Source organism: Drosophila gunungcola, assembly GCF_025200985.1.
Source record: "Drosophila gunungcola strain Sukarami chromosome 3L unlocalized genomic scaffold, Dgunungcola_SK_2 000002F, whole genome shotgun sequence".
Taxonomy (NCBI): Eukaryota; Metazoa; Arthropoda; class Insecta; order Diptera; family Drosophilidae; genus Drosophila; species Drosophila gunungcola.
In genome coordinates, this window is record NW_026453178.1 from 59758 (window position 1) to 86936 (window position 27179).

A 27179-nucleotide genomic window follows, 5' to 3' on the forward strand; every position below is an offset into this window, starting at 1 on the left:
ACCAGGATTTGGAATTTCTTTTTAGTATTTTGTACCTCGAACATTTTTGACTCTTTAATACTGTTCTAGTATTTAGTTTTAAAATCACTGCTCAAAATAACGTTTTTTTTTAAATATTTAAATTTAAATATTTAAATTTAATTTTAAACTATTTTTAAGTTAAATAGAGGAAATTTTATTTTTTTGGCTAGCCTTGTTCATAAAATTATAAGGTTTAGTTTAGCTAGTCAGCTATTTTTTTACCAATATTTACTTGATTTTTATATTAATATTTTTGATTGCAATAGTGTTTCAATGCTTTGCCTTTTCATAAAATTATCGAATTGTTAATTAATTGTTATCTTAACGTTTACGATCTCTTTAAAAAAAGTAGTTTTTAAAAACAATCTAAATTGTTGCTTTTATGAGTTTTGTATCTTTAAAATGTATTCTTTTAAGAATATAAACAAAGCTTTTGTGGTTTTCTTTATGTTTCCCCCCTCTACCCATTTTTATTTATCCCTCTCTTTATTTATTTACCCAGTTACTCTCTTCCCATCTCTCAGAATGCAATATGATTTTTGTATACAAACAAAATCAGCTGCTAAAGAGAGGAAATGAGAGGCTTGCAAATTACGAAAAAATATAAAATTAAGTGGTGGTTTCTTCAATAGGAACATGGAATACCCTTTGCTTACTTTTTGTAAATGCAACATTTTTTTTTTAAATTTGTTTAGTACTTAAAGTATAAAACTTAATTTCTGATGTCAATATATTTCTGATTCATAGTTTAATTTGAAATGCAATTTTTGTATTTTTAATTCACTTGTAAAAGTACGTATTCATTTGACTTAAATAAATCGCATATCGTTCATAATAATAAGCGTTCCTAGAAGTATGCAATAAAATTGTTAGCTGTGGAAACCTGATCAAATATATGAAAATAAAAGTAAAAGTACATATTAAAGATTTTAAATCACTTACAAAAGGTCTAAAATAAATCTACAATACATTGTTAGTCAGAAATTCGAGTAACAATTATGATCTGATGACGTTTTAAATGTAAATTATTATTTATTTATTTTATCTACAGCATTATTAAATGTTACGCTACGTTGTCAGTCGAAAATTCGACTGTGCCAATTCGAGCCAATAAAATTGGCTAAAGTTACATGATGTAGAAGGTATATATTTGCCATTTAAAACTCCATAGATTTTATAAGCACGGCTAAATGTTAATTGGTATTTATTTTTTTTTGTTTGCAGCACTATCCATGGCGTGGTCATCGGTAGGGTACTTTGGATAGGGTATCTAGAAAAACCTCTCTTGCACATGCGCAGCAGCGGAAACCTCAACAGAGAAGCAGAAACAGGGTAAGTGTGTCGGGCTCAGCTGTAGAGCCACCAATACAGCAGTGCCGCAACCAATACCACCTCGAAAACAGAGACACGGACACTGACAACCAGCTTTGTTGGCCAGTTTGTAAACCTTCTGCCATCATTCGCTCGTCAGTCGTTGTCGTTGCTAGCATACGTCACGGAGTTCCTGTAGCGCTGCTTTCCGCACTTCTCACCCCCTCTCAGTTCTCAAAAAAAAAAAACGGAAGTAATCAGCACAAAAAATAAAAACAATAATCACAATTAAAAACATTTCGAAAATTGTGTGAAAAGCCTTGCAGAGAATAGAAATCAGAGGAGAGGCGATTCCGAATCCACCATCGATCGATCAATAAACTCCGGGCAGCAAGTAAGTGCAGTTTTAACCCCCAAAAAAAAAACTTAGGCGGAAGTCCTTTAAGGAAAGGACCCTCACTCACAATGTGTACACATTCTCGGATATGTTTCTCAAAGTTTAGCTGCAAGTCGATTTACATGTACACACATCTCAAGTGCAGCCAAGCGATACATACACAAAAAAAAATGCACACAACAAAAAGGCAGGAACAAAAACGTTCTGATTGCACCTTCGCATCCAAAGAGTTCACACTTTTGCGACTGTGTGAGTTTTCCTCGGTTTCGGCCAGGCCGAGTTTTCCTGCTCCCCACAGTTTTTCCCCCACCAATGTATCGTATTCGTTTTTGTATTCGGGCTGCAAATCGGCCGAGTTTCTTGTTAGGGGATTTCCATTCTGGGCATCTAATAGCCATAAATTTGACTTGCATCACGTTTTCAGCATTTGTAGCGATCGTTATCACAGCCGTGCCACATCTCAGATCTCTGGCATTTGCCAGCTGAGGGCACTGCGAAAAAATAATATTTATAATAAAATATAATATAATATTTATCTTTTTAATGGACAGAATCGAATAGGCAGAATGCATTTGCAATGCATTTTCTTGATAAACACTATTAGGTAAACACTATTAGGAAATCTTAAGAGCTTAGGTTTTTAAAATATCTATTAAAGATTTAAAAAGGAATAGAACTGTATTATACAAGATGACATAGTCTTAAGGGTTTTAAAATATTTTAAATTTAATTGAGTTACAAAACTTAAAAACACATTAGTCTTCATTTTTACAAAATATATTCATTTAAATTCTTTAATAACACAGAAAACATATTTACTTATTCTCACCAAAAGTTTTAATAGATTCATTTATTTTACCCTTTGCTACAATTAAGATTTTGATAAAAGTCAATATTTTATCACAGTTTAGCGAACTTTCTCTGCGTGTTTAGGCTCATTTAGCTGCTGCACTCTGCCCCACGATCGAGTTTTATTTTGTGCAAACTTTATGACTATGTGTTCATGGAGTGTCATCTGGCGATGGCAAGTGCAATGAATGTTTCGCTGATTAACATCTTAATTAGCCTTGCTATTATTTCCTCAACTACAGCTGAGCACTTCAATGGCCAAAAAAATATAGCTGGCTGCCTGCCAACAAAATGAAAAATAATGCATTTGCGCTGATGTGTTTAAGACTCATCCAAAGACAAACGAAAATAGGGAGCATTTTGGGAGAGAAACCTTTGGCTAGGCAACTTCAACAGCCACAAATGCAGGCCCGAAAACCCAAAGTGAATCATGCGGCAAATGTGCAGAACAGGTCTTGCAGTTTGCCATTGTCCATTGTCCATTATTCGAGCTGAGGAACCGAGGCACCGGGGAACCGAAGGTGCTGGATCGAAACGGAGGGTCCAGGTCGAAAAACGGAGGGGCAGAACGGTCCCGGATGATAAATCAAGTCTGGCCAGTTGTTTGTCTGTGTGTCTGGCTGTGGTAACGAAAGAAAAATTGAAAAACAACAGCCACAGACAACAACATAAACAGCGAACAGCTGATGATGCTGCAGCTCCTCCAAATACGAGTGTGTATCTGCCAGATATAGTCAGTTGGCTGGCCCGATCGCGGCCAACGAATCTGGCCGCCTTAATTGGCCAAAAGGGTAACCGTAGTCACAGAAAGTCCAACTTTTGCACACAGCACAAATGTAGGGTGTTTCTTTGAATGTTCAAATAATTTTAAAAGAAATTAAATAGGGGAAAAAATATCTAAAGGTTAAAAATGTATAGGAAATAAAAGTATTAAAAAAATACAATACGCAAAATATCAACAAAATAAAATAAATACAAAAAATTAATATATTATTAATTGTTAAATTACTTTGCTTACGCAGAAAAACTTAATAAGCTTGTATATATTTTAAATAATAGTCTGAACAGAAAGACGAGGAATGCTTCATGTTAATAATAACAAAATTATAAATTTATGAAAATAACTTTAAACTTGTATGGAATAATTTGTAGACCCATGTTTTCCTCTATTTTTTCTTTGTGTGCTTTGGTTTTATATGAGAACAAGATATCATCGACCCATTTTAATGATTTTTTTCTCCCTGTATCAGTGTCAATTCCTTTGTAAGCTATTTTTGAACTAGTCTTGGCCTTTTAAGGCGCTGACCACCTTTTAGACGCTTTTTCACTCGACCAAGCCGATCTGAGTAGGGAATGAAGGCAATTAAGTCATCGTTAGACGGCATTAGCGGGTTTAATTAGAACGGAGTAGTATTTGTCGCCGCTGCCAACTGACGCTGCATTTTGTCTGGGTACGGAAAGCAAAACCCAGATACAGAAAACCCAGCTACCAGGTAGCCAAGAAGGCAGATGGCTAATGGCTAATCCCTAAATGGCACGCATTGCGGACGGACCCTCTCTCCGGGACCGATTATAACCGTCTATAATTAGAAAGTTAGTCACCCGACTTGCCGTAACTGTAATTACGCATGTGTCTATCCGAAAGATATCCAAACAAAAACACAAAAACCGAGAACACTTGATACTCTCTTGTCTCGGTTTTGGGTTACTGTATTGGGCTCCTGGCAGGTCCTGATTTATGGCAGCGAAGAAAGTGAAATTCGGTGTGGGAAAAACCTGTTTGCAGTTAAGCCAAGACAGGAAAAAAAAACAAAGCCAACGACAACGACAACAACAACAACAACAACAAAGGCAAAGACAAAGACCAGAGTCAAGTTCAAGTTGTATAGTGTAATGACGAGTTATGTAAGTTTTTTTTGCCTTCTGAGGTTCTTGACTGCGCATCAAAATGTCAAAAATTATGTCATAATTCTGAAATAAACGCAGCTGCAGCGAGGCATATATAGGGGAGGAATTTTCGGAAGGGTGGGGACTACGGGGTGGTGCTTCCAGGTGGTAGTACGTAGTACTGGGCCTACCAGTAACTGCACACTGCGCAGTTCCTCCCAAATCCCGTACCCCTGCTTTTTGGGGTAGCTGACGTGTTCGTTTTCCACTGGCGTTGATTTGCAGCTATGGGCCATTTTCATCGATTTGCAGCTTAACCCGTGTACCCATGTATGTTTTGTGGGGGCTAAAGCTCTCTAAACTAGGCACGGGGCACCCTCTCAAACCCCTAAAAATAGCTAAGGTGACCCCCAAAAATTTCTGCGGAACGAGAGGCTGCGAAAAAGTTTCGCTGGGCCTACATTTCCCTAAATGCGGAAGTCGTTACTTTCTATATATATATATATATATATATACCACGTAATATATATACACACATAATTGCAGCGGGAGAGCAACAACCAAAACATTCGATAGGGCCTGTGAAGGTTGCTAGGTAATCATCGGGGAAAATGGAAAATGCCCTCGACTGCGCAGGTCAAACAAATTTGTTTGTAAACAAAATCTGAATGAGCGTAGAGAGAGAGAGTCTTCTCCTTTTTTTCCTGCACTGAAAGTAGGGGAAAGTCAGTAACAGAAACAGTAACAGTAACCAACTGCGGTCAGAACTATTTTAAGCCCAGCGGGGGCAAAAAAAGAGGAGGTTTCTGCAAGGGGTGGGGGGCGGTCGATTTATATTTGCCCATAAATCTTCCTTTTAATTGGCGACGTTCAAACACCATTGCGGCGCTTTAATAGAGGCACTTTGAGCTCTATATTTATGCAGGGTGGCTAGGAAACTGTCTTCCACAATGGTGTTAAAAATAACTTAGATTATGAAGAACGGCGGGATTGGCTAAATAAGGATACATGAGGGTAGTGAGAATAAAAAGAACATTATAAATCTGCATTAGGTTTTTATATGCAGAACTAATCAGACAAAAGTATATTAAATTTATAAGCTATATATATATATATATATCCAAAGCATTTTTAATATTGTTCTTAAAAGGTACTTGCCATATCGATTTATTTTACTTAACATAATTTAAAACAAATAAATTTAAACTGTCTATATTGGTTTAAATTTAAGTATCCCTTTTTCCCGGTGCATCATTTTATTTATAAAATTGCAAACCTGCTAAGGGCTAGATTATTTCATTGCGACTTTAGCTATATTTTAAGTCATAATGATGGCGTTGAGTCTAGTCACTTCCGAGTCGCCAGTTGAGCGCCTGATGTAATCCGCCAGAAGGGCGCGTAAATCGAATAATAGATTGATTGATTGTTTACTAGAGATTGGGGCCACAGGCGGCGCTGACCCAATATTCTATATGCGGCAGCTGGACCTAGTACTGATAATGATAAACAAAGTGATAAAAAATATGCGTCGTGCCCAGCGGATTTGCCTAAGAAGAGACAAATGGAATGCGAACAACTGCGTCTCACGTACTAATTGAAATTACGCGTTATAAAACATCCCATTATATATATACAAATATAATAAAAAGCTCATCTAAATGCCATTAATATGTACAGCCAAAGTGCAGCAAGGTACGCGAACTTGAAATTATATATGTGCTGACAGAGAAACCTGCAGTCCCACATTTATCATCGATCGTTTGATAAGCAGCCACTACACACAATAAACCTCGATTCGCAGAGGTATTGGTACAGTGGAACCCCACAAGTGTCTCTTTGTTTGAGTGGGATGTGGGATGTGTGTAAGGGTGTGTGTGCAGGTCGCTGTGACATCAAAGAATCGTTTGCGTCATTTTTCGAGGAGCTTTTTTAGTTACAAAAAAAAACTGCAATAAATGTAAGGCAATATAAGCACTAAATTTAGGATTTATATGGCTCATAAAGTATTCAAAGCACTTTAGAACTGCAAAACGAGTACAAACTAATAATTATGTATTTCCCAAGTACCCCATGATCATATTGTTCTACCGCACATGGTATCCATTACAATGCAGCTTAAATTCCACTTACTGCTTCTAAAAAGCATTCATATGCATACGCGTTTTCCACAAATGTTTGGCCATCCAAATGAAAACATAAAGCGAATAAAAAGTTGCTTCACTTGATGTCGCATTTAGCTTCTGTCGATGCGTTGGCGTTTGTCATTTGCCTTTATGTCATAGCGATTCGAAGTCCCGAACTGCGCAATATCTCCAAGCTATGCTTATAGAGGGGGTTATACAGAGTGGGTTGTATACTATATGGGGGGGAAAAGTGAGTCCGAGCTGGCGGAGTTTGTGCGCAATAACCCAGAAAGAAATGCTCGGAACAGTTGAGTTCACTTAGGTTTGGCCATGGTTCACTCCACACTCCACACTGCCTTTGATGCTGGCCGCTTTGCTCGTTTGTTTGGATGTAAAACGCCAACATTTGTTGTAATCATTTTGAGACAGAAGATGTGGCAGCTAGCATAAACATAAACATCAACCGATTAGATAAAGCATTTCTCTTTTGCTGGGGCTTGTTTATTTGAGTTTAAAGTGCTGCCGCGCGCAAATAGTTTTCTATTTTGTTTTCTATTTCGTTGGCGTCTTCCCGATGACGCCAATTTTGTTTACCTCTACGCAAAAGTAGGGGAATTTTGTTTTCTTTATCATGTTTTTTCTACACTTTTTATACCCTTGCAGAGGGTATTATAATTTCAGTCAGAAGTTTGCAACGCAGTGAAGGAGACATCTCCGACCCTATAAAGTATATATATTCTTGATCAGCATCACTAGGCGAGTTGATCTAGCCATGTCCGTCTGTCCGTCTGTCCGTCTGTCCGTCCGTTTATATGCAAACTAGTCTCTCAGTTTTAAAGCTATCTGCATGAAACTTTCCCAAAAGTTGTCTTTCTATTGCAGGTAGTATATAAGTCGGAACGAGCCGGATCGGACGACTATAGCATATAGCTCCCATAGGAACAATCGGAAAAATAAATGAAAAAAAATTATAACTTTGCTGTTTTTTAATTTTTTTTTTAGTTCTTCGACATTTAGTAATGGTTTAATATTTCAGAATTATGGTTTAAATTTTATCAAAATCGGACGACTATAGTATATAGCTCCCATAGGAACAATCGGAAAAATAAATGAAAAAAAAAAATTATAACTTTGCTGTTTTTTAATTTTTTGTTTAGTTCTTCGGCATTTAGTAATGGTTTAATATTTCAGAATATCGGTTTAAATTTCATCAAAATCGGACGACTATATCATATAGCTCCCATAGGAACAATCGTATAGCTGCCATAGAAACTATCAAAATTAAGCTGCAAATCATAATAGCTTCAATGTTTTTAAACATACACGCAAAATTTTAACGTTTTCAAGAGTATTTAGTTTTTGAAATAGCTGCAAGGGTATATGAACTTCGGCTTGCCGAAGTTTGCTTCCTTTCTTGTTTTTTGTTAACATAAACAAAACGCGTGCAGACTGAGATTAATTATAAAAAAACTTTGGGTTGGCCAATGGTGTGAGGGGAAAAATCACAAGATTTTGTGTGGGTATAGTGGACATAAACACACATAAATTTTCCTATATATTTGGAAATATATACCTGGCTGTATCCGGCGATCTTTTTGCTGCTTTTGGCACCTGTAGTTGGTGGCTTTGTAGTTGTCGCCACCGTGAGCCACTTTCCTCTCTGCAAAAGCTACAACTTGTCGCTGTCAGCTGTTGCATGATAGAATATCTAAAAATATATATAGAGAACCACAACAGAACGCTGTGCTAATGGCTAAACAACCTTGAACCTGGCCGAGAGGTTGTGCTTTTGCCAGGAATATGTATCAAACATGCACTTGTGTGTTGTTGCCCATTATCTAAAACGAAATGAAATTATTTAATGGGTGGCGTGGCGAACGAGATTCAATTTTGGGTGTGCATAAGTAGCGGTCTGAGATAATTAAAAAAAGCTCAATTAAATTATTCCAAAAAAATATTCTTAAGTCTTAAACAAAAAAACAAATAAATTCATTTGGTGCAAATCAATAAGTCAAAGTAATAAACAATTTATATTTTAATGGTATATATATAAATTAGATACATTGCGTTGCTAAACAAATAAAAAAATAAAATAATATATAAAAAAATATTGTTTTTCAACTATCGGAAGCAAAGTATAATTATGATAAAAAAACTTATTGAAATATTAATCGAAAACTATATTCACTGTTTCAATTTAATAATAAAATGTAAAAATATCTACATAACGATGATAAGTCAAAATTTTACCTTTTTAAAATTCAGAAAAAAATATATATTTTGCTTTTTGTATTTACTTTAAGTGAACAAAATCTAAATAATAATTATAATAATTTTAGTACTTCAAAATTGAATCCAAAGACACAATAAAGATTAATATAAATGAGCTCATTCGTTTTTATCTTATATCCGAACAAACAGTAGCCGACACTTGAAGATTATTATTTGAATTGATTTCGAGTTGCATAATGCCAAACTGGCAACGAAACTAAGTCAGAAATTATTTGAAGTGCCCGAGTATTCTTCGTTTGGCTGGGAATGACAGTTTGCAAATAGTTCTCAGCATTTCATTAGCATTTTTATGCGTTCCGAATGTCCGACAACTTATTGCTTGGCTGCCTTTGCCTCAGCCGTGACTCGGCATTAAACATTTGAAATTATTAAGCAGAGAAACTGTATTTCAGCGTGAACTTTGGAGCTGCCAGCTGCCAACTACTTCACCCGTGCGAGAATCCCACACCCATGCACTTAAACAAATGGATTTTCATTTTTTTATTTGACTAATTCAATCACTCAAACACTCAAACTTCAACTACAAATGCTCACAGCTTATCATATTATTCATTGATTTTTAGTCAGTTACTTAGCCTTGAAAAGGTGGTAAAGATTAAAGAAATCAAAGATTACGTTACAGTTATAGTATGTATTTAAGAATGTCACAACAAAAATAGTAATAAACTATTTGTTATTTTACAATGGCCCTGAAATGTTTTTGAATCGTTTCTTATTTCGTTTTAAGCGAAGTAAATTTTCAGATTGGGTATTTATTAGACATATTTTAAGGTCATATTTATATAAACAATTATTATTATTATGTAATATTAATATAAAATATTTTCTTTCGCTCAAATTAAAATAGCTATTCAGTATAAGTTAACGCTAATGAGTGGATGAGATGGTTTTAAATTTTAAATCTTTTGATTATTATAATTCAAGTAATTTAAGTACTTATAAAAGTAAATGTAACATCTTTTGATTGCTTTTTGATATTTATTATTTTTATTATCTAATAAAATATGAATATATATATTGAATATCAATCTTTTGATAATATCATAATTCAAGCGAACAAGTTTTAAGTATTTTCTATAACTAAATTAGAAACTAATGCAAAATCCTTTGATTATAGCTTGGGTAGCAGTCTCTTTTTATTCTCCTCCTCTGATTATGGCTATTTAACTACTTTTTGATATTTATTATATTTTGCAAGGAAGCTTATAAAAAATGGCATATTTTCTTAAAGTGTACACACTATCCGCGCAGCTTAGTCACTCGGGCGGCCCGTGACCAGTTGGCAGCGAAGAGCCACTTGGTCTGGCGGCTATAGAAAAGTATCTAACAGATACAGTTTGGCGGTCGGCGGCGGGACGGGGACGGGGGCGGGGGCGGGAAAGTGTGTCAATGCGCGAACGTCAGAGCAGCTGATCGGAGAGCGAAAACATTAGTAATACTATTGAAAGAGAGAGCGCGCGAGAGACTGGCGATCGTTTTGTTGGTAAACAAAAATCACGAACAACACGTATGATTGGGCTCTCTTTTTGTTGAACGCTGCCCAGCTGGTTGGAGCATAATTTTGGCGCTGGCTTTTGTTGACGGCTGCGATCGTGGCTTTTTGCGTTTTAAAAAAATACATAATTATGGGCTTAGATACGCTCGTGAGCGTCATTTTCCGCTCTTTCTCTCTCTCTCTCTCTTGGAAGAAATCAAAAACTGAGATACTTTTTCAGACCAAACAGCGATCGCTGTTGGCATTCGACTTTAATAGTTTAAAGCAGACACAACAGCAGCAGCACCGCAACTCGAGTGCAGCAGAAGAAAAGTGAAAATTACCCTCGAAGAGAATTAGGTAAATGAACAAGAGAAGTGTGAAAAGTGAGATATATAGCAGCCCAAAAAAAAATAATAATAGAGTAAAAACTGCAGCAAAAACAGAACACACAGAAATACAACAGGTACGCACACAACGAGATTCTCAAATACAGGTACTCGCAGATACAGATACAGATACAGCTACAGCTACAGCCAAAGTATCGCAGTGTAGCTTTTGTTCTTGCGTCCGCTTTTGAAATTCAAATGCGCTTCCGTCGCTTCAGTTGGCAATCGAGTGTCGACTAGGCTGTACCGTCTGCTGCAGTGGCATCCAAATCCATTTACATTTACATTTACCCTGTGTATCTGCTGAATTGACGTGATTTTAGTGAACCGTATACGTGTGTCTTCTCGGTGCAGTTTTCCACATCCATAAGGTGAGCATCAGGCCATCGATACACGGGTATATATTTCCAATTGTGCTGCCAATTAGCCCATAATTGGCAGAATTCAGGCACTGCCAAGGTCGCCACTGACGTCATTTGGCTCTAGCTTGCATAATTCCGCATTATGCCATAAAGAGAAAATTCTATAGCCCCACTTCGCATTCTTGTTTTTTTGTTTTCCCAAACAAAAGTAACAAGCAAAAAAAAAACAAAACACAAAAACACGAAATTCCTTCAAAACAAAGGAACATTTTGCACTTTGACAGGCCCAAAGCTTAAAGCTAATCAGATACAATTTGACTGATATGAATATATGCCCACATATATAGAAGATACCAGTCTGTATGTGTTTTTTATATAGATTGGCTATTGGTTTGCACTTAAACAGAAAGCTTTGGATATGGTTCTTTGTCTGAAATACTTGTGGACGTATAAATAAATCGGTGAGAGATTTTTAGACTTTATAGTCCAGATATTCCAGTTCAGTAAGAGCCCTCTTCTGCCCCATAAATCTTTGCTTTTGTACTTTTTCAATTCTCTGATCACTGCAGCTGTCAGCTCGACTAAATTAGTTCAAGTTCATTAGCCCAGCCCCATTTCAAAGCCTCCCCCCCTCGTTCACTATATTATCCCCACTATCTGGTAAACTATAAGGAACAATCAATTGAACAAAGCTTGAACTTTCGACTTTCGGCTCGTTTGCTCGTTTGCTGCACACGCCAGTCAAAGCTAGACTATATAGTAAACAATAGTATACAAATAGAAATTATTAGCATAGTTTACGCTGTCTAGCGAAATCGTCTGGGGTGCGGCTTATCGCTCCTCAAGTGAGTTGGCGAATTCTACATTGCTATGCTGATAAACAGCCAAACTTATTCTATCATCGGTGGAGAAGTTTGTTGACTTCGATAGCAAACAATGCCAAAACATTGTGTTGCCAACGATTTCCTCAATATCTAGTCTAGACTTATATAATCAATTAGCGATCAAGGTCAGTGCCAAAGGAAAACAAACAAAATTGTGAGCTAAAATAAACGCTATGATATGGTATCTACCAATGCAGCCTGTCTAGAATATACAATGAAGAATAGAATATATAATGTTCTATATATGCACACATTCCAAGGTCACAATTATTTGGCTGCAGATGTGACAAAAGTGAAAACGAATTGACTGCAGCTCAAACAAAATAGACTTTATATCTCGGGGTCCATGACCAACCATTCGGGCGGGTTATCTAGGGTGCTGTAAGCAGTCGGCCATAAGAGTAAGAGCCCTCGATCGGTCCCCCATACGTGTTTATTTATAAAATGCCTGCACGGGACCCGTAAACTCGGCAATCGCTGTTGTGCAATGCAAATTCATTTTGACTGCAAAATATTTTGCCTCTATTTTCGGTTAGATATATGCACACTCTTCAATGTGCAAAAATATGGCAAGGCATTTTGAGGTCAACCATCAAGCTGTCTCTTAGAAAATGCCCATTTTATTCCTATGCCAATTGCAATGGCAGTCCTTTCCTGCATCTCTGTTTACTGTTCATTACCATCTCCAGGCAATTATCAGAATTTATTTCAGATGCCCAAGTCAATGGCCCCACCATCAAATTTGATTGTCAAACTTTCGCTGACATTTCGACGCGGACTGCCTCATCAAACCCAAATTTCGTACGCTTTTTGTGTCTCTGCTGCAGGAGATTTCACTTTGTTAGTTCGTGGCTTTTCACGTTTTTGTTTTGCGGTCAAATTGCAAATTGCCCGGCAATTGTCTCTGTAAGTCCAGCTCAAGCTAAAGCTCCATTTCCATTTTTCCGTTTTTCGTTTTTCGTTTTCCGTGCGCTGTTTGATCGACAAAAATATGCCAGTCGAGCTGCTGGCATCTTTATGACGATGCGATAATCAGGGAAAAACTTGGAAAATGCACAAGGAAAAGCATATTTTTGAAAATAGAATTATTAGATTTTAATATATAATCTTAATTAAGCAATAAAGAAAACCACAATTAATGGTTACTTATCTGTTATTTTAAGCTTTTCACATCCCAAGTTTTCCAATAAATCATTTTTAGTTGTTAATTATACAATATTTATTAAAGAAAAGAGAAAACTAAAGTTTAAAGTAAAGTTTATTTGAAATTAAATTAAAACAGTTTTTTATGACTTTTTTTTAGATCTAAAGCAAATATGAGCATGTTTTTTTGAAGAGTCATTGCAATCATAGTTGTGTTTATTTTCTCAATGTTCGTCAAATCATTTTAATTTGACATCCAAAGAGATATATTTTTCCGAGTGCACCACCGATTTGGTTCATCATTTTGAGAGATATCTACGGGTATAGTTTGAGTACAAATTTTCCTATTGTCATGACGTGAGCCCGATTCAAATTGCATATATGCAGTACACACACACACAGAGTGTTCAGGCAAACCGCTCAACGATTGTGTGTGCCATATATAATTGCCTCGATCATAAGCTCGGCGCATGCACACCGCTCGAGTTGAAATCGCTTGGGATGGGATTGTGGGGACTGGGGGCTATCAACTGGGGAACTTAATGGCCAGTGCAGCGATATTTTATGGCAGTGGCCGTCTATTATACAGTTGTCAGCACAGTGCTATAGAAAGAAAGATCTGATTAATGTAATCAAACGTTATTGGCGCCTTTGGTTAATTTGCGTTGAGAAAATTTCACTTTTCCAATCGAATTCAGAAAGCCTATTTGCGTTGATTTCGCTTGAGCATATAGCATAAATCTCAAATAAATATCATCGAAGTTAGGCAATAAAAAATAATTGAGTAGGAAACTTATCTTTTGTGTTTTCGAGTTCACATGCGGATTCGCACATCCATTTAAATTAAGTAAAATAAGTGCAATTCAACCAAAAGTAATTAAATAATTGCCAGCCAAAACAAGGATAGGTTTAATGGCGCTTATTTGATACTCTTTTGAATGTTCATTATTTTTTAACAATAGTTTATCAAATTACAGCTTCATTTGTTATTGGCACAAATATAAGTTTAAGCATTAAATGAATAAGTTTTAACAAGACCCTTAAAATCCGCTTAACAAAGTTAAATATCTAATTTTTTTCCCACCATTAGTGACTTGGAATTTTATAAATAATCAGTGTAAAAAGCCTCCTGCTCACCACTTAGCAGAGTATGCGAAGTGCAATTAAATGAAATTAAGTAGCCGCCCCATTGAACCGCGTGCGCCCACGCAAACAAGCAGCTTACTGAAATGCGGGGAAGTTTCGAAGGGGGTTGCTGATTACGCAATGTGCACACAATTTGCTAAGCTAATCTCTCACATTTTGCCCCACTCTTTCTTTCTTTTTTCCGCTTGCAGCTTCTACGCTACGAAGAACTATAGAACAAGACAAGGAAAAAGCGTACAAACAAGAAACAAATACAAAAAATAAATAAAAGACTGAGCAACGTTCAAGCAAATCCAAGGAACAAAACCAACAGCAACATAAGCAATCTCCCACACTATTTGTCTCTCTATAACTGTGAAACTAGGAACGAAAAATCCGAGTGGAAAATAGCGCAACTTTGATCTCAGCACCCGCAACGCGAAGCAATAACAGAAAAGCCAGCGCCTTCTACCGCCGGATCAGCCGCATTAACCCCGTATAATGTTAAGCAGCCTCGCCTCGTATCTCTTTGGATCGCCAGCAACATCCGAATCCATTAGCCAAGACGCCAGTCCCGCCCAGACAACCCCAACGCCCAACAACCACAACTCCAATCCCGACCCCTCGAGCGATCCGTCGGCGGGCGATGTAATTGAGGTCACCTCCTCGACGCCCTCGGTAGCGGGCAACAATCGGGGGGCGGTACGCGCCTCCAACGGCAAGCGCGGCAAGAACAGGCGTGGCAAGCAGCAGCGGACCATTCAGCAGCAGCAGCAGCAGCAGCAGCGGAAGCAGCCGGCCATCACCAAGCTACTGACGCCCTCGGGCGACTCCATCGACGAGGACTTCGACGAGGACGAATGGTACATTGTGGAGAAGGAAGGTGAGTTGGGAGAAACTGCTTGAAAATATTTACAATAATATAGGAGTTTATATATTAGCAGATTAAGATAGAAAATATTTCCTTTAAAATTAAAATATAAATTCTTAAATTCAATTAAGTTGTCCAGAAATAAAGAAACATGAGTATAAATTTAACTCTTTTCAATAAAGACTAAACATTTCAATACATTAAGACAAAAATTTGATTGGAATAAGTCTGAATTATCTATTCATTTAAAAACAATTAATGGCAATTAAAAGTAATAGTACTCTTTGAAAATAAAGTAGGCTATTAAAAGTATATTAAATAATTGAATTGGGTTATTACTTAAAACTCTTTTTAAAAATACAGAAAATATAAAGAATTATAAAAGAAAATTAAATTTTAAGATAGATATATTTTTAAATATTACTAACCTCGCCCCTGTTTACTTTGCAGACGAGGAGGACGACTCCCTGCCGCGCAGCGACTCCGAGGAGGAGCTCTCCGTGGTGGAGGTGTCGCAGTCGCGGGCCGGCGCCACCGCCTCCTCAGCGGGCTCCTCGGCCGGCGGCCATGGCCCAGCGGCCGCCTCCCAGCGCCGCCGGCAGCACCTCAACTCGCACTCGCATTCGCATTCCCTGTACAGTGGGCCGCGGCCGCAGCAGCAGCGCAACTATCTGCAACGCTCGCGCGTCGTTCGGCCGCTGAGCATCAGTACCCACAGCCCGCCCAGAAGTGTGCCCGCCCAGGGAGTGGCGGACTCTGACAACCTCAGCCAGTCGCTGTACGTGGCCTCGCCCAGCGGCAGCGACCAGGGCCAAGGTCAAAGTTCAAACGCGGGCCTCGGTTTCGGCCAGGGTACTAATGTGCTGATGGAGGAGTCCTGGTACGTAACACCGCCACCATGCTTCACCTCGATTGGGCCAATCAATATGGAAACATCACCATTTGAGAATCTATTGATTGAGCATCCAAGGTTGGTGATCTTTATAGTACACAATACGAGTCCCCATGCCCCCATGCCCCCATGCCCCATGCCCCCTCCCCCATCCAGCAACCACAATTTACAGCCAAAAACGCACGCAAAATAATAGTTTTCCCTTTTAAACTGTATGATTTTCATTCTAATTTGTGGTTTCTTTTTCACTTGCAGCATGTCCGTTTATCGTAGTATTAGGTCCACCCAGGAGGGCACCGAAAGTTTTGTTAATCTTGATCTCGGGGTGTCGTCGGAGGTGCCGCAGCAGCAGCAGTTGGAGGATCCGGAGCCGGAGGCCGAGCCGCAGGACCAGCACCAGGTCCTCCAGGAGCAGCGTTCGCCCAACGCTCGCTACGATCGCCATGCGGCTGCCCAGCTGAAGCAGCAGACGCTGGCTCGTCAGAGCCAGAAGGTAAGCATCGAGGGGCTATATCTTTATAGGGATACATTTTGAATATGTTTTTTTATTTATTTAAATTTAATTTATTTATTTAAATATATGTATATCAACATACCCCAAAACAGGAATCTACCCCATGTGTTTATCAAAAAATTACATAATATTTGGCTTACTTACTTTAGTTTTGTGAGTGCAGAAAAACTCTCCGAATTTCTAAAAAATTAAATTAAATTCCTAATTGTTATTCAATACAAATCCTATTCATTATTTAATATTTATTTGTTCATATTCTCCATAAATATATATGGATGTCAGAGCTGGGCTATTGCTTATTGAAAAAGATAGAATAGGATAAGAGAAATATATGAATTTTATTTTAAAAACCATTCTTAGCTTTGTTAAATGGACCTATCCCTAATCAATGAATCCACTTAATCCCATCCACAGAGCAACAATAAGAAGCAGCACCAGCAGCTCTGCCGCAGTGCCATCAAGCGGGCCAACAAGGTGCGCGACTTTCCAGGCCAAGGCCAACCGCCCGCGCCGCTCGGAGATGCAGCACTGCAAGCTGGTCAGCGGCGCCAACAACAACCGCAGCAAGTGCTGCTACTAAGCACGCAACACCCACTGCAATCGCTGCACCACCCACCACCACCAACACCCACACGCCTCCCACGCCCACAAGCTGGAGGAGCATTACAATCATGGCAGGCGACGCGATTTTAATTAGTATTTTAACTTAACCCCCCAATGAAACGATAAAAAAACCGCAACAAAAACGCCACAAAAATATCAAAATCTAGCAGCTACAAAAAACACATATGTTTAATTAATTAAACTTAGCAATTAATTGTGTAAAAACGAAAAACAAAAGCCACAAAAAAATTTAACTATCTGTGTAAATGCGTAGGTTTTAATGTTTGCCGTTTCAATTTCACAACTTATATGAAAAATACCAAAAAAATGCAATAAAATTTTCAAAATGAATATGCAAAAAAACCCATAAGAAAAAAAACACACATGAAAAATGACAACAAAAAAAATGTATAAAATAAGCAACACAAACGATTTTGTTAATGTAGCTAAGAAAACTATTTTATTTATTTAACAATCAAAAACACACACACAATTAATTTATGGTATGTTTTGCATAAAGCTTATGTTTGTTTGAGTGAGCAATTTCTCGAAATCGATTTGTTTGAGTTTGTATGAATTTTTGTGTGTAAAGTGTATGCTTATTGACATATAGGATGTATTGTATTAAACCCCTGGCACCAGATAAAATGTTCTATTGTATGCCTGATTATGTTGGAAATGCGCGTGCGTATGTGTGAAACAAAAATGTGTGAAAAACGGGGTAGAAAAAGATAAAAACATATATACCAGAAGGAAAAAATCACAATAAAAAATGATTATGCTAAAACTTATATATTGATTTGATTTTTATGGGAACATTGGATTTCTCATTGGTATTTGATGTTGAGTTATAATAAAAGTCTTAGAATGGTTTAAGCAAAATTAAATTTCGTACACAAACTGCTGAGGATTCTCAAAAATAATTTATTTAAAATATAAATAAATAATTCACCTAATTGTTTTTGCAAATTAAAGATTTATCTAGATTTCACAGTATTGCAATGTTGCAAAAGTTTTAAAGAAGGCGATTGATCATCCACCATTATAACATTTTTATATTTTTCTCTATTAGAAAGGGATCAAAAAATGTTTGACTTAAATTTTATATTGATTAATTCTGATTAACTATTATTTATTTATTTGACATCCTAGCACTACTTGTATAGCTTAGTATTTAATGTGCTAGTCGCGAAAGATTGGAATATTTGTATCACAAAATTGTTAAAAAAGAATCATAACAGGAAACAACATTTCAGGGAATGATACAGTTAATTGAAAGTTTTTTTTTAATAAATGGATTTTGAATAAGCAAAGTGGATTACTTAAAGTAGTTAGCTGCCTAAAAGTTTAAGTTGTAATAGTTAGCGAATAAAAATCTCTTGTAATGTAGGTCAATTGTGGTGCTGTCGCGCTTGATGGACAAGGGCAGCCCTTGCTTGGATATGGATTTTAAGACATTGTCCATAGAGACGCAGTTATCCCAGGGTCAAACGGTCGGGAGGCGGATGAGCCTTTCACAACGCTTAAAGTGCCAAGTAACTAATTAGTGATTAGTATTTTAACGCAGACACGCTTGGCAAACGGTGGCAATTAAACGAGCCTAGAGACCAACCTGCAGACCCACGCTCGACAGTTAGGTGCCGTTGACCTTGGCCAAAAGGTAAGGGGTTACTCTACTACTATATATGATCGTAGTATGTGGCTCCTAAGACTCCTCCTTTTACTCAAACTTCCGCGATGCAAAGCGAGTCTAACGGCGAATCACAACGAAAGTAAATCAGCAAATGGAATCATCTCAGGCGGGCAAATCGAGATTCTTTCACAACCTGCAACAGATGGAGAGCCCTGAGAGGCGGTTGGCTGGCTAATGCTCTTTTACACAGAGAACAAATTCTATAAATCAGAAATACTTATAACAACAGCAGTCAAACAAAAAAAGTTTGAACTTAAAAGGAAATTGCTGCACATGAAAGTCTAATAAAACAATAATAGCAGTAAGACAGAAAAATACATTTTGAATTAAGTAAGAAAATACCCAACATTAGAAACTATTGAAGCCAATAAATATGTGAGGTATGGAATTAACAATGGACACACTTATATCCAAAAACCATATTTTACCTTATCTTATATATATGATTTTTCCATATGTGTACTTTAAAAATGATTTTGGAAAATAAATTTTAATAATAGATAAGTTTCTCTTTTTGGAAGCTTAAGATTATAAGCCATGAACTGTTTTTTTCTCTGTGTATCATATTGGATGGCTAGATGTGTGGATGGATGGAGGAAAACTTTATAAAGATCCGCACTAGCCGCGCTTCGCTTCACACCTGCTCGCATCGCAAAGAGCTGCAAACCACAAGCGTCCGCAGAAGTTATAAGACTCCAAAAATTCAACCGGCAACGGTACTCGGAACTCCGTTCGGACTATTATGTAAGATTAGGCAATCTGCGAACACACATCCACTTACATATACTCGCCCAACTCCCCCACTTGGCGGCTGATTCTATTTGGCAAGTTGCACTTGAGTGATTTTTCGGGCTTCCAAAAAAAAAAAAAACAAAAAACGGAAATCCAACAAACCTTTGAACAGACGTGCAATATGTAAAGCGGCCCAAATGACGTAGCCGAGAAAACCCGACCAAAGAGCTGCCAACCAAAGATCGCGCAATATCAAAAACCATTATCGAAAGTGAGACCAAGACAACAGCTCCTCCGCACCCCTCGAAAAAATAAGAGCTACCGTTTTGTAGCGCTTAAAGACCAACATCGGATCCGGATCGTCAACTTTTATGGCCAACGTCGCGAGGATTTGCTAAGCGCCCCGAAATGGGCCAAGTTGTTCGGTGTCAGTCGGTCAAAGTGCGTGCCGAGCTGTGAACTGTGAACCGTGAATCGGGTTTGTGGGTGTGAAGAAAAACGCGTTGGAAAACCCAAATTGAGTTGAGCAGGTCAGTGCTTTAACTGCCCTGAAAACAAGAGGCTAAACGGATTTAAATTAAAGGAATTTGTATTAAAAAGGTAAGTACTTTATTTGGCATTTTAAAAATAGCAAAAGTATGGGACTTTGGTAAAGGGTTATAAGATTTTAATGTACACAAAATGCACACACAAGTGCACAGTTTAAAAAATTAAGTTAAAATAATAAATTTGTCAACATAAATCAAAGAATTTAAAAGTTTAAAACTTAAATTTTGGTATTGTAATTAGCTTAGAGCTTTTTAAATTAAACGTTTTAATATTTAGGATTGTTATCTGATTAGACCCTTTTTAAAATATTAGAAAAGTTTAAAGCATCATTGGCTTTTTAAGCGATACCATAAGCAGATAAGATAAGTTTAGGTCTTTGAAAACACAATAACTTTTGAGTTTCAAGAAAGTAAAATATATAACTTAATTCTTAAGACTTAAAACGCAACCCACTTTAGAATGTTTGATTCGAATTTAAGGGCTGATCTTACAAAGACTCTATTAAAAACATAACCTGCTATTATATCATTCTGCCAAAAGGAACTGTCAAAGACCTAAACCGTTTTAACCACCTACCAATAACGTATTTGGAACCGTTAGGTATTTGCAATTAATGCAGGCAAAGGAAAACGGCTCAAGGTCAGTTAAATGCGATTAACTATAATTATAAAAGCCAAGTGTAGGAGCAAAAGCAGAAGAACAACACCAACAAGAGTGGCAAATAATGAAAGCCAAAAACCGAAACCAAATGCCCAAGAAGAAGAAGCGGCAACAACATCAACTATTGCATAACAGAGCCCAACTACAAAGCAAAGCGAAAATAAAAAACAATAAACAAACATGAAACAAACACCAACAAGAAGTTGAAGTAATTATAACAACAATTAAGCAAACGGCGTGCGTTTTTACAGCTAAGCGAAAAGGCAGCCAAGCATTTTGGTGGGCGAGGGGTAAATGCGGGGGCGGACCACATCGTTCATTAAAATGTAATCCAAGTTTAAGCACAGACTGAAATCTTAGACGGCGGGTTCTGCGTGAGCCATAATTAAACCATCGCAACGTGTGACAGTTTTATGGCTTTGACCTTAACGCCAGACAAACGAAGTTAGAAGATGATGTATCTGAAGTAGTCATTGTTCTGGCCATAACTTCAACGACATTGATAGGAAGGAAAACTAGCATGGCGAAGAGTCCAACGGAAGTTACATTATGCTTGGTAGATAGCCTGAGATATAACCTTAAGATAGACTGGTAATTTAATTAAACTATCCCAAGAACATATATTTAGTTTGACTGAAGTATTTGGAACTAAATGAAAGTTAAAGGGCCTCAAAAAATAATTTGACATAAAAACACCAAAAGCTTAAGAGGCATAATAAAAGGTATATACTAATTACAATCTTGTTTAAACTAAATATTTATAATATTTAAAAGTTTTGTGTTAAAGAATGTCGACTTATTAAATCGAATATTTTAATCATTTTAAGAGAACAAATTCAAAAAAATAATTACAACATTAATAAAACATTGATTTAAAATAAACCAAAATTGTTACTCAATTCAAGTAGCCAAGCCAAGACGGCATAAACAGCTATTAACCATAGAATAATGACCTCTATCTTTATGTTCTGCCATAAATCAAGTTACGGGCACCGCAGAGATGCCCAAGATCTTCCACTTATGCACATTGACCACAATTAATTTATGAAGCACAAACTTCCTTCCTGCCAGCACGCATTTGGTGTAACCAACGGCGGACAACACTTGAGTGACCACTAGCAAGGTCAGCATCGGGCAGCATCGGGCAGCATCGGGCAGCACCAAGCATGACGATAATTATGATACTGATACAAATACTGATACCGATACCGATTCACATTCGCATTCCGATAATATTAAATGGTCCCCTATGGGACTCCATCTCGATCTTTGCAGCTGCCAGTCGAGTGACGGACATGAAGATGAGCAGATTACCCAAGCGCTTCTGTCAGATTCTACTGATGATGCTGCTGATGAAGCTGCAGGTAAGGAACCTTTCACCTCCGACCGGTTGCCCAACGCGAAGTGCATTGCCCAATGGGAAATCTAATCTATTTAACAGTTCTTAGCATGAACTTCCTGATTAGGCCACATGAACCGTAGCCGATCGTTGGCCAATCGGCCAGCCCGTCTAACGGATATGCTCTGCTCTAATGCAGATTGCGTATCGACCGCGAGCGGAAGAAGCTTTGTCTGGCCGAAATTATGTGGCTTTGTTGCTGATGCAGCACTTTTACTGTTTCTGCTTCTTTCGCGGACTCATAAAACCCAAGACTTAAGACACAAACTCGACCGAGTGATTTATGGCATTGCGTATACGCCCCACGTGCCGCACGCACTTTTGTAAATACTTCTTTGTTTTTTTTTGCAGCTGCAGCCTATTAGCGGTTTGGAACAAAGCACGGATTACACGGTGGTTAGCAAAACTGCAGGTGTGGCCACCACCACTTCGGCACCACCCACGCTGGTGCCACCACTACGCATTTTTAAAGGTCGAATTCAGACCACAACTCCATCTGGAGTATCCACTTCTGGTAGTCGTCCTTTGGCCGCTGGAGCTGAAGCGCAGCAGGAGCTGGTTGGCATCTCCTCCAAGTCTTACATCTCCGATCCCACCACACAACCCTCGAAGTTGTCTAAAAGAGCTGGCTTAGCAGGGCCTAAAAAGTTTCCAAAGGATGTGCGCAATCGCAGCAGCAATGCTGTGGAACGCAACAAGCTGCAACATGAAGTGGTGAGTTTTTATATAAAAATGTACAGACTCTTTAAATGATTTATTTTATAATAAAAGCCCGATCACGTGCCCGACTCTTCTGGCTATATACCCCATCGCATTGGCCATCCTGTGCACCTGGATTATGGTTCTACGGGCGTAGATTCCAGTGGAGCTCCTACAGGAAGCGGAGGTTATCATGCTGCGACCTATGAAAGCAGCAAATGGCAGGAGGAATACTGGGATCAGGAATACGCGGGACAACAGCACCAACACAATGGAACCAGAGTGCAGCGTAAGTATTATTTATTTGCTAATGAAAAAAGAAAATACTCAAAAACCACAACCTATGGTATTTTAATCTTGTTAATACTTTTAAAATATTTTCTTTAATTTTCCAACATAGACATCGAAGCGGAATGTCAGGATGACTATATGAAGATACGCATTGGCTTCAATGGCTCTTTCAGTGGTTTGCTTTATTCAGCTGGTTATGCCTATGATCCAGACTGTATGTACATCAATGGATCTGGTAGGGACTATTACGAATTTTATATTCAATTAAATCGATGTGGTACATTGGGCAAGAATTCTCTGCAAGAGGAAAGTCGCAAGAATCCCACGGTGCGTATGATTAATATAAGTATTTATCATTAAATAATAGGTTATATTTCTGCTTTAGAACTTTATGTGGAATACGGTAACAGTGCAGTACAATCCACTGATTGAAGAGGAGTATGATGAGCACTTCAAGGTCACCTGCGAGTATGGCTATGATTTCTGGAAAACCGTGACATTTCCCTTTCTAGATGTGGAGTAAGTTTCGGAATTTATGTTTTTATTCATTTATTAATATTTTATCTTACGCAGAGTGGCCACTGGCAATCCTGTAGTCTTTACCCTAAGTCCACCCGAATGCTATATGGAAATCCAGAATGGCTATGGCATTGGAGGTCCACGTGTGACTGGTCCAGTGCGTGTGGGCGATCCCCTGACCTTGATCATCTACATGAGGAGCAAATATGGTAAATGCACTTAATCATAGCATCTAAAGTGATCTATTAATGGCGATCGCTCGGTCCACAGACGGCTTCGACATTGTGGTCAACGATTGCTATGCACACAATGGCGCCAACAAGCGGATACAGCTCATCGATCAGCACGGTTGTCCGGTGGATGACAAGCTCATCTCACGCTTCAGGGGTTCCTGGTCGGATTCTGGAGTGTACGAGACCCAGGTGTATGCCTACATGAAGACCTTTCGGTTTACTGGCTCCCCGGCGCTCTATATTGAGTGCGATGTGCGGATGTGCCATGGGCGGTGTCCAGTAAGTAATGCCTTGCATTGCATATAATGCTTCAAAATTGGAATTTTCTACCTTGATTTATTGTTATAACAAAATGCAAAAATAGGTCAAAAATAAAAATTTCCAGATTTGAATGCAATTTTGTTAAGAATTTTATGTCGAGCTTAACGAGGTATGACAACCTATATTTGGTTAAATATTTAATGTTAAATAGCCAAAACACTAATATTTTTTGGGTGAAAATAAGTATATTTGTGTCAAAAATCGATTTTTTAACATAATTTTAATAATATTAGTTATTGTTATTAGTTATTAAATATTTTAATCATAATTACACTTGTTAAAATAATTTAAAATTATTTTTCCACAGAGCCAACCATGTCACTGGAGAAATCTAAAGGCTGTGACCAAGCGCGACACCTCGAACATGACGGCCACAAATCTTTCCCTGCCGCCATTATCCGCCGAAGGCGATGGCTTGACCACGGAGAATCCGCCAGTGAATTCGCTTTCGGAGAACGTGAATCTCTTCCAGTCACTTCGAGTTTTGCAAGAGGGGGAAACTGATGGGGATGATGTGTATGCCCATCGGCAGTCGAAGCCCTTGTCGCCACACCAAACCTGCCTGAAGACCTCGACATTTTCGGCGCTGACCGCTGGCTGCTCGGCGGTACTATGTGTGCTTACAGTAACCCTCTTCATTGCCTGCTCGAGATTAAAGCGTCGCAAGGAGTCCTCACTGTACGACTCGTATATAGCACACAAGGGACAAATCGATTGATAGCACGCAATCTGGTCAAGTTTTGGCCTTGTTCTGAGCACATTGTGTATATAGCTTATGGCCCACAACATTCTGTTTTAGTTAGAGCTAAGTTTGCTGTAGTCTTTTTATTAGGTTCTGCGTGTTAGACTTAAGTTTTAATTTTGCCAACTATGATCGTAGGTGATGAAGATCTTACCCGCGATTTCTAAAAATTATAAACATTTTAGGATTCTTAATTTCTAATTAAATAAAGTATTTAAAATGGAATTTTTTAAATGGAATTTGGTTTGTTTTGTTTATATTGCATGTATGTTCAATAGAAATTTTAATTATAGAACAAGAAAAGAGACAAATTAGAATTAAGAATTGTTGAATATACTAAAAATGAACTTTATGATTATTTATATTTTTTTTTTAATCATATTTTCTAAGTTAGTACCTTCTTAACATAGTTTACCAATTATCTACATGTTATTTTTTCAACATTTTTTTTTGCATACTTTTAGGCTCAAGTCAACCAATAAAAATTGTGACTGTAGAAAAATGTTGCTTGCATTTAGGCATGCCCCTTATAATTTTTTTAATTTGTTTAATTTGAAATGTAAGTCTGGCCTTAGGAGGCGTGTTTTTGCGTTACCGCTTATGCCGCTCCATGTGGCAGGCATAAGGAAGTCGAAGGTGACTCGTGCCACCTGTAGCACTTCCTCATGGGACCGGCTTTGTCCTCAGCCATTGACACGTCCATTTTCGGTGTTTTTGGAGAGCTTGTCACCGAGCCATCGAGATTTATGTGTTTTGACTGGCTTTTTTCGGTCGTGCACCTAGCCGCATGATTTTCGCTTGTTGCCGCTTCAAAGACACTGGGCTTGACACAAATTTGTGACTGCGGCGCGCCGCAAAACATTGCCCAAAAAGTGTTAATATGGTTGAGGACTTTTGATATTGCCCAACCGATACTGCAACTTCGGCTGCATCTGCATTAGCAGCAGCCGCAGAAATACACTGCTAATTGTGCAATTTTCGATGGCCCGCTTATTTGGCCTCTATTATTGTTTTGGCAAACGCTCATCGCCTGTTCTTGGGTGTAAAAATTAACACGGAATTGGCCAGAGCCAACGGCTAATTAATTTATTTGTCTGTGCGAAAACAAACAAAAGAACCCACACACAATAACAATCCAAATGTTTATGATATCACATTACATTTTTATGCAGAATGACAGTGTTTTTTTTTCACACACAGTTTTGCACACAATGATTGTGGCTGGCCTTTTTTTTGCTCATTTATGATTAATGACAGTTTAAGAAGCGAGTGAGCAAAACACACTAATTGAATCATAAGCTGGAAGCGGCTCTCTAAAATTTAAAATGCCGCGGCATGCCTTGGCTCTTTCTTTGCATAACGACCCCGCCCAGTGTGTTTTTAGGTGATTTCTCCACCTTTTCTAGGCCATCTCATCCATCTCGGCCACGTAGATCAGCGGCTTACTAGTTTTTTTTTGTTTACTATTTAAGACGACCTTGAGCAAAGTGTTTCAATTGAATGCAGCGAAATAATTAACTAAAAATTTATGAAGATACAGAAATTAATTTGATGTAATTTGCGTTGGCGTTGCCATTGATTTTATCGCTCTCTAGTGGCGAGGAAAAACCTGCCTCTTGGCTGCTGGTGACACCAAAATGGCACCCAAATTGCGCCAACCGAGCCGCACAAAGGCTTCAAAGCTGTGCTTTTTATGCGCTCCATGGCGACCTTAGAGTTTTTTTTAGAGTTTTTGCCCAGCGCAGCCGCATGTCTCATAACTTGCACGTTCGTGGCCTGAGTTTTTCGTCTTTCGTCTTTCGTTGCATTGTATTGCGCTGTCATGCGCACATGAAAATCATCATCAGCAAGCCGGGCCAGCCAAACGCCGAAGAAAAACCACACGGAAAAAAGAGATCGTTTTTCACTATAAACTATCGGGTCAAAATATATCAAGTTCAATCAATAGGTTTGTAAAAACTTTGATTATATGCTTTGCATACCGAAGTCTCATTTTCTTAAGCATTGTATTTTTAAATGAGTTTTTAAAAATGCAAACTTAATATACAAGCTATTAAATAAATAAATATTATATTCAGTTTGCCTTTTTTAATCTTGGTATTAAAAATTTATGATATTTTTTATCACTACTCATATATCATTTATTTATGTTGTGTATTAGCAATATAGTAAAATTTATATTATTCAACAAAATACATATTTAT

At 37.9% G+C, this 27179-nt stretch overlaps 2 protein-coding genes across 3 annotated transcripts; both read left to right on the forward strand.

Annotated features, from left to right (window-relative positions):
- Nucleotides 1-10853: 10853 nt before the first annotated feature.
- On the forward strand, nucleotides 10854-17928 carry LOC128257930 (uncharacterized). Its single transcript, XM_052989225.1, is given in 6 exon segments — nucleotides 10854-11114; nucleotides 14470-15140; nucleotides 15579-16098; nucleotides 16276-16513; nucleotides 16949-17017; nucleotides 17019-17928. Coding segments are annotated over 5 exon segments (1305 nt in total). The 5' UTR covers nucleotides 10854-11114; nucleotides 14470-14758; the 3' UTR covers nucleotides 17115-17928.
- A 1453-nt stretch (nucleotides 17929-19381) lies between these two features.
- On the forward strand, nucleotides 19382-25092 carry LOC128257926 (uncharacterized). 2 transcript variants are annotated; one of them, XM_052989216.1, is made up of 9 exons: nucleotides 19385-20162; nucleotides 22047-22135; nucleotides 22522-22884; nucleotides 22942-23158; nucleotides 23270-23487; nucleotides 23546-23679; nucleotides 23734-23888; nucleotides 23950-24191; nucleotides 24541-25092. In XM_052989216.1, exons 2-9 carry the CDS (start codon nucleotides 22067-22069, stop codon nucleotides 24949-24951), a joined length of 1809 nt encoding a protein of 602 aa, XP_052845176.1. In that variant the 5' UTR covers nucleotides 19385-20162; nucleotides 22047-22066; the 3' UTR covers nucleotides 24952-25092. The 2 variants fall into 2 exon arrangements, with proteins under 2 accessions (XP_052845177.1, XP_052845176.1); XM_052989217.1 differs by lacking the exon at nucleotides 24541-25092 and having other exon boundaries at nucleotides 19382-20162; nucleotides 23736-23888; nucleotides 23950-24083.
- The last annotated feature ends 2087 nt before the right edge of the window (nucleotides 25093-27179 follow it).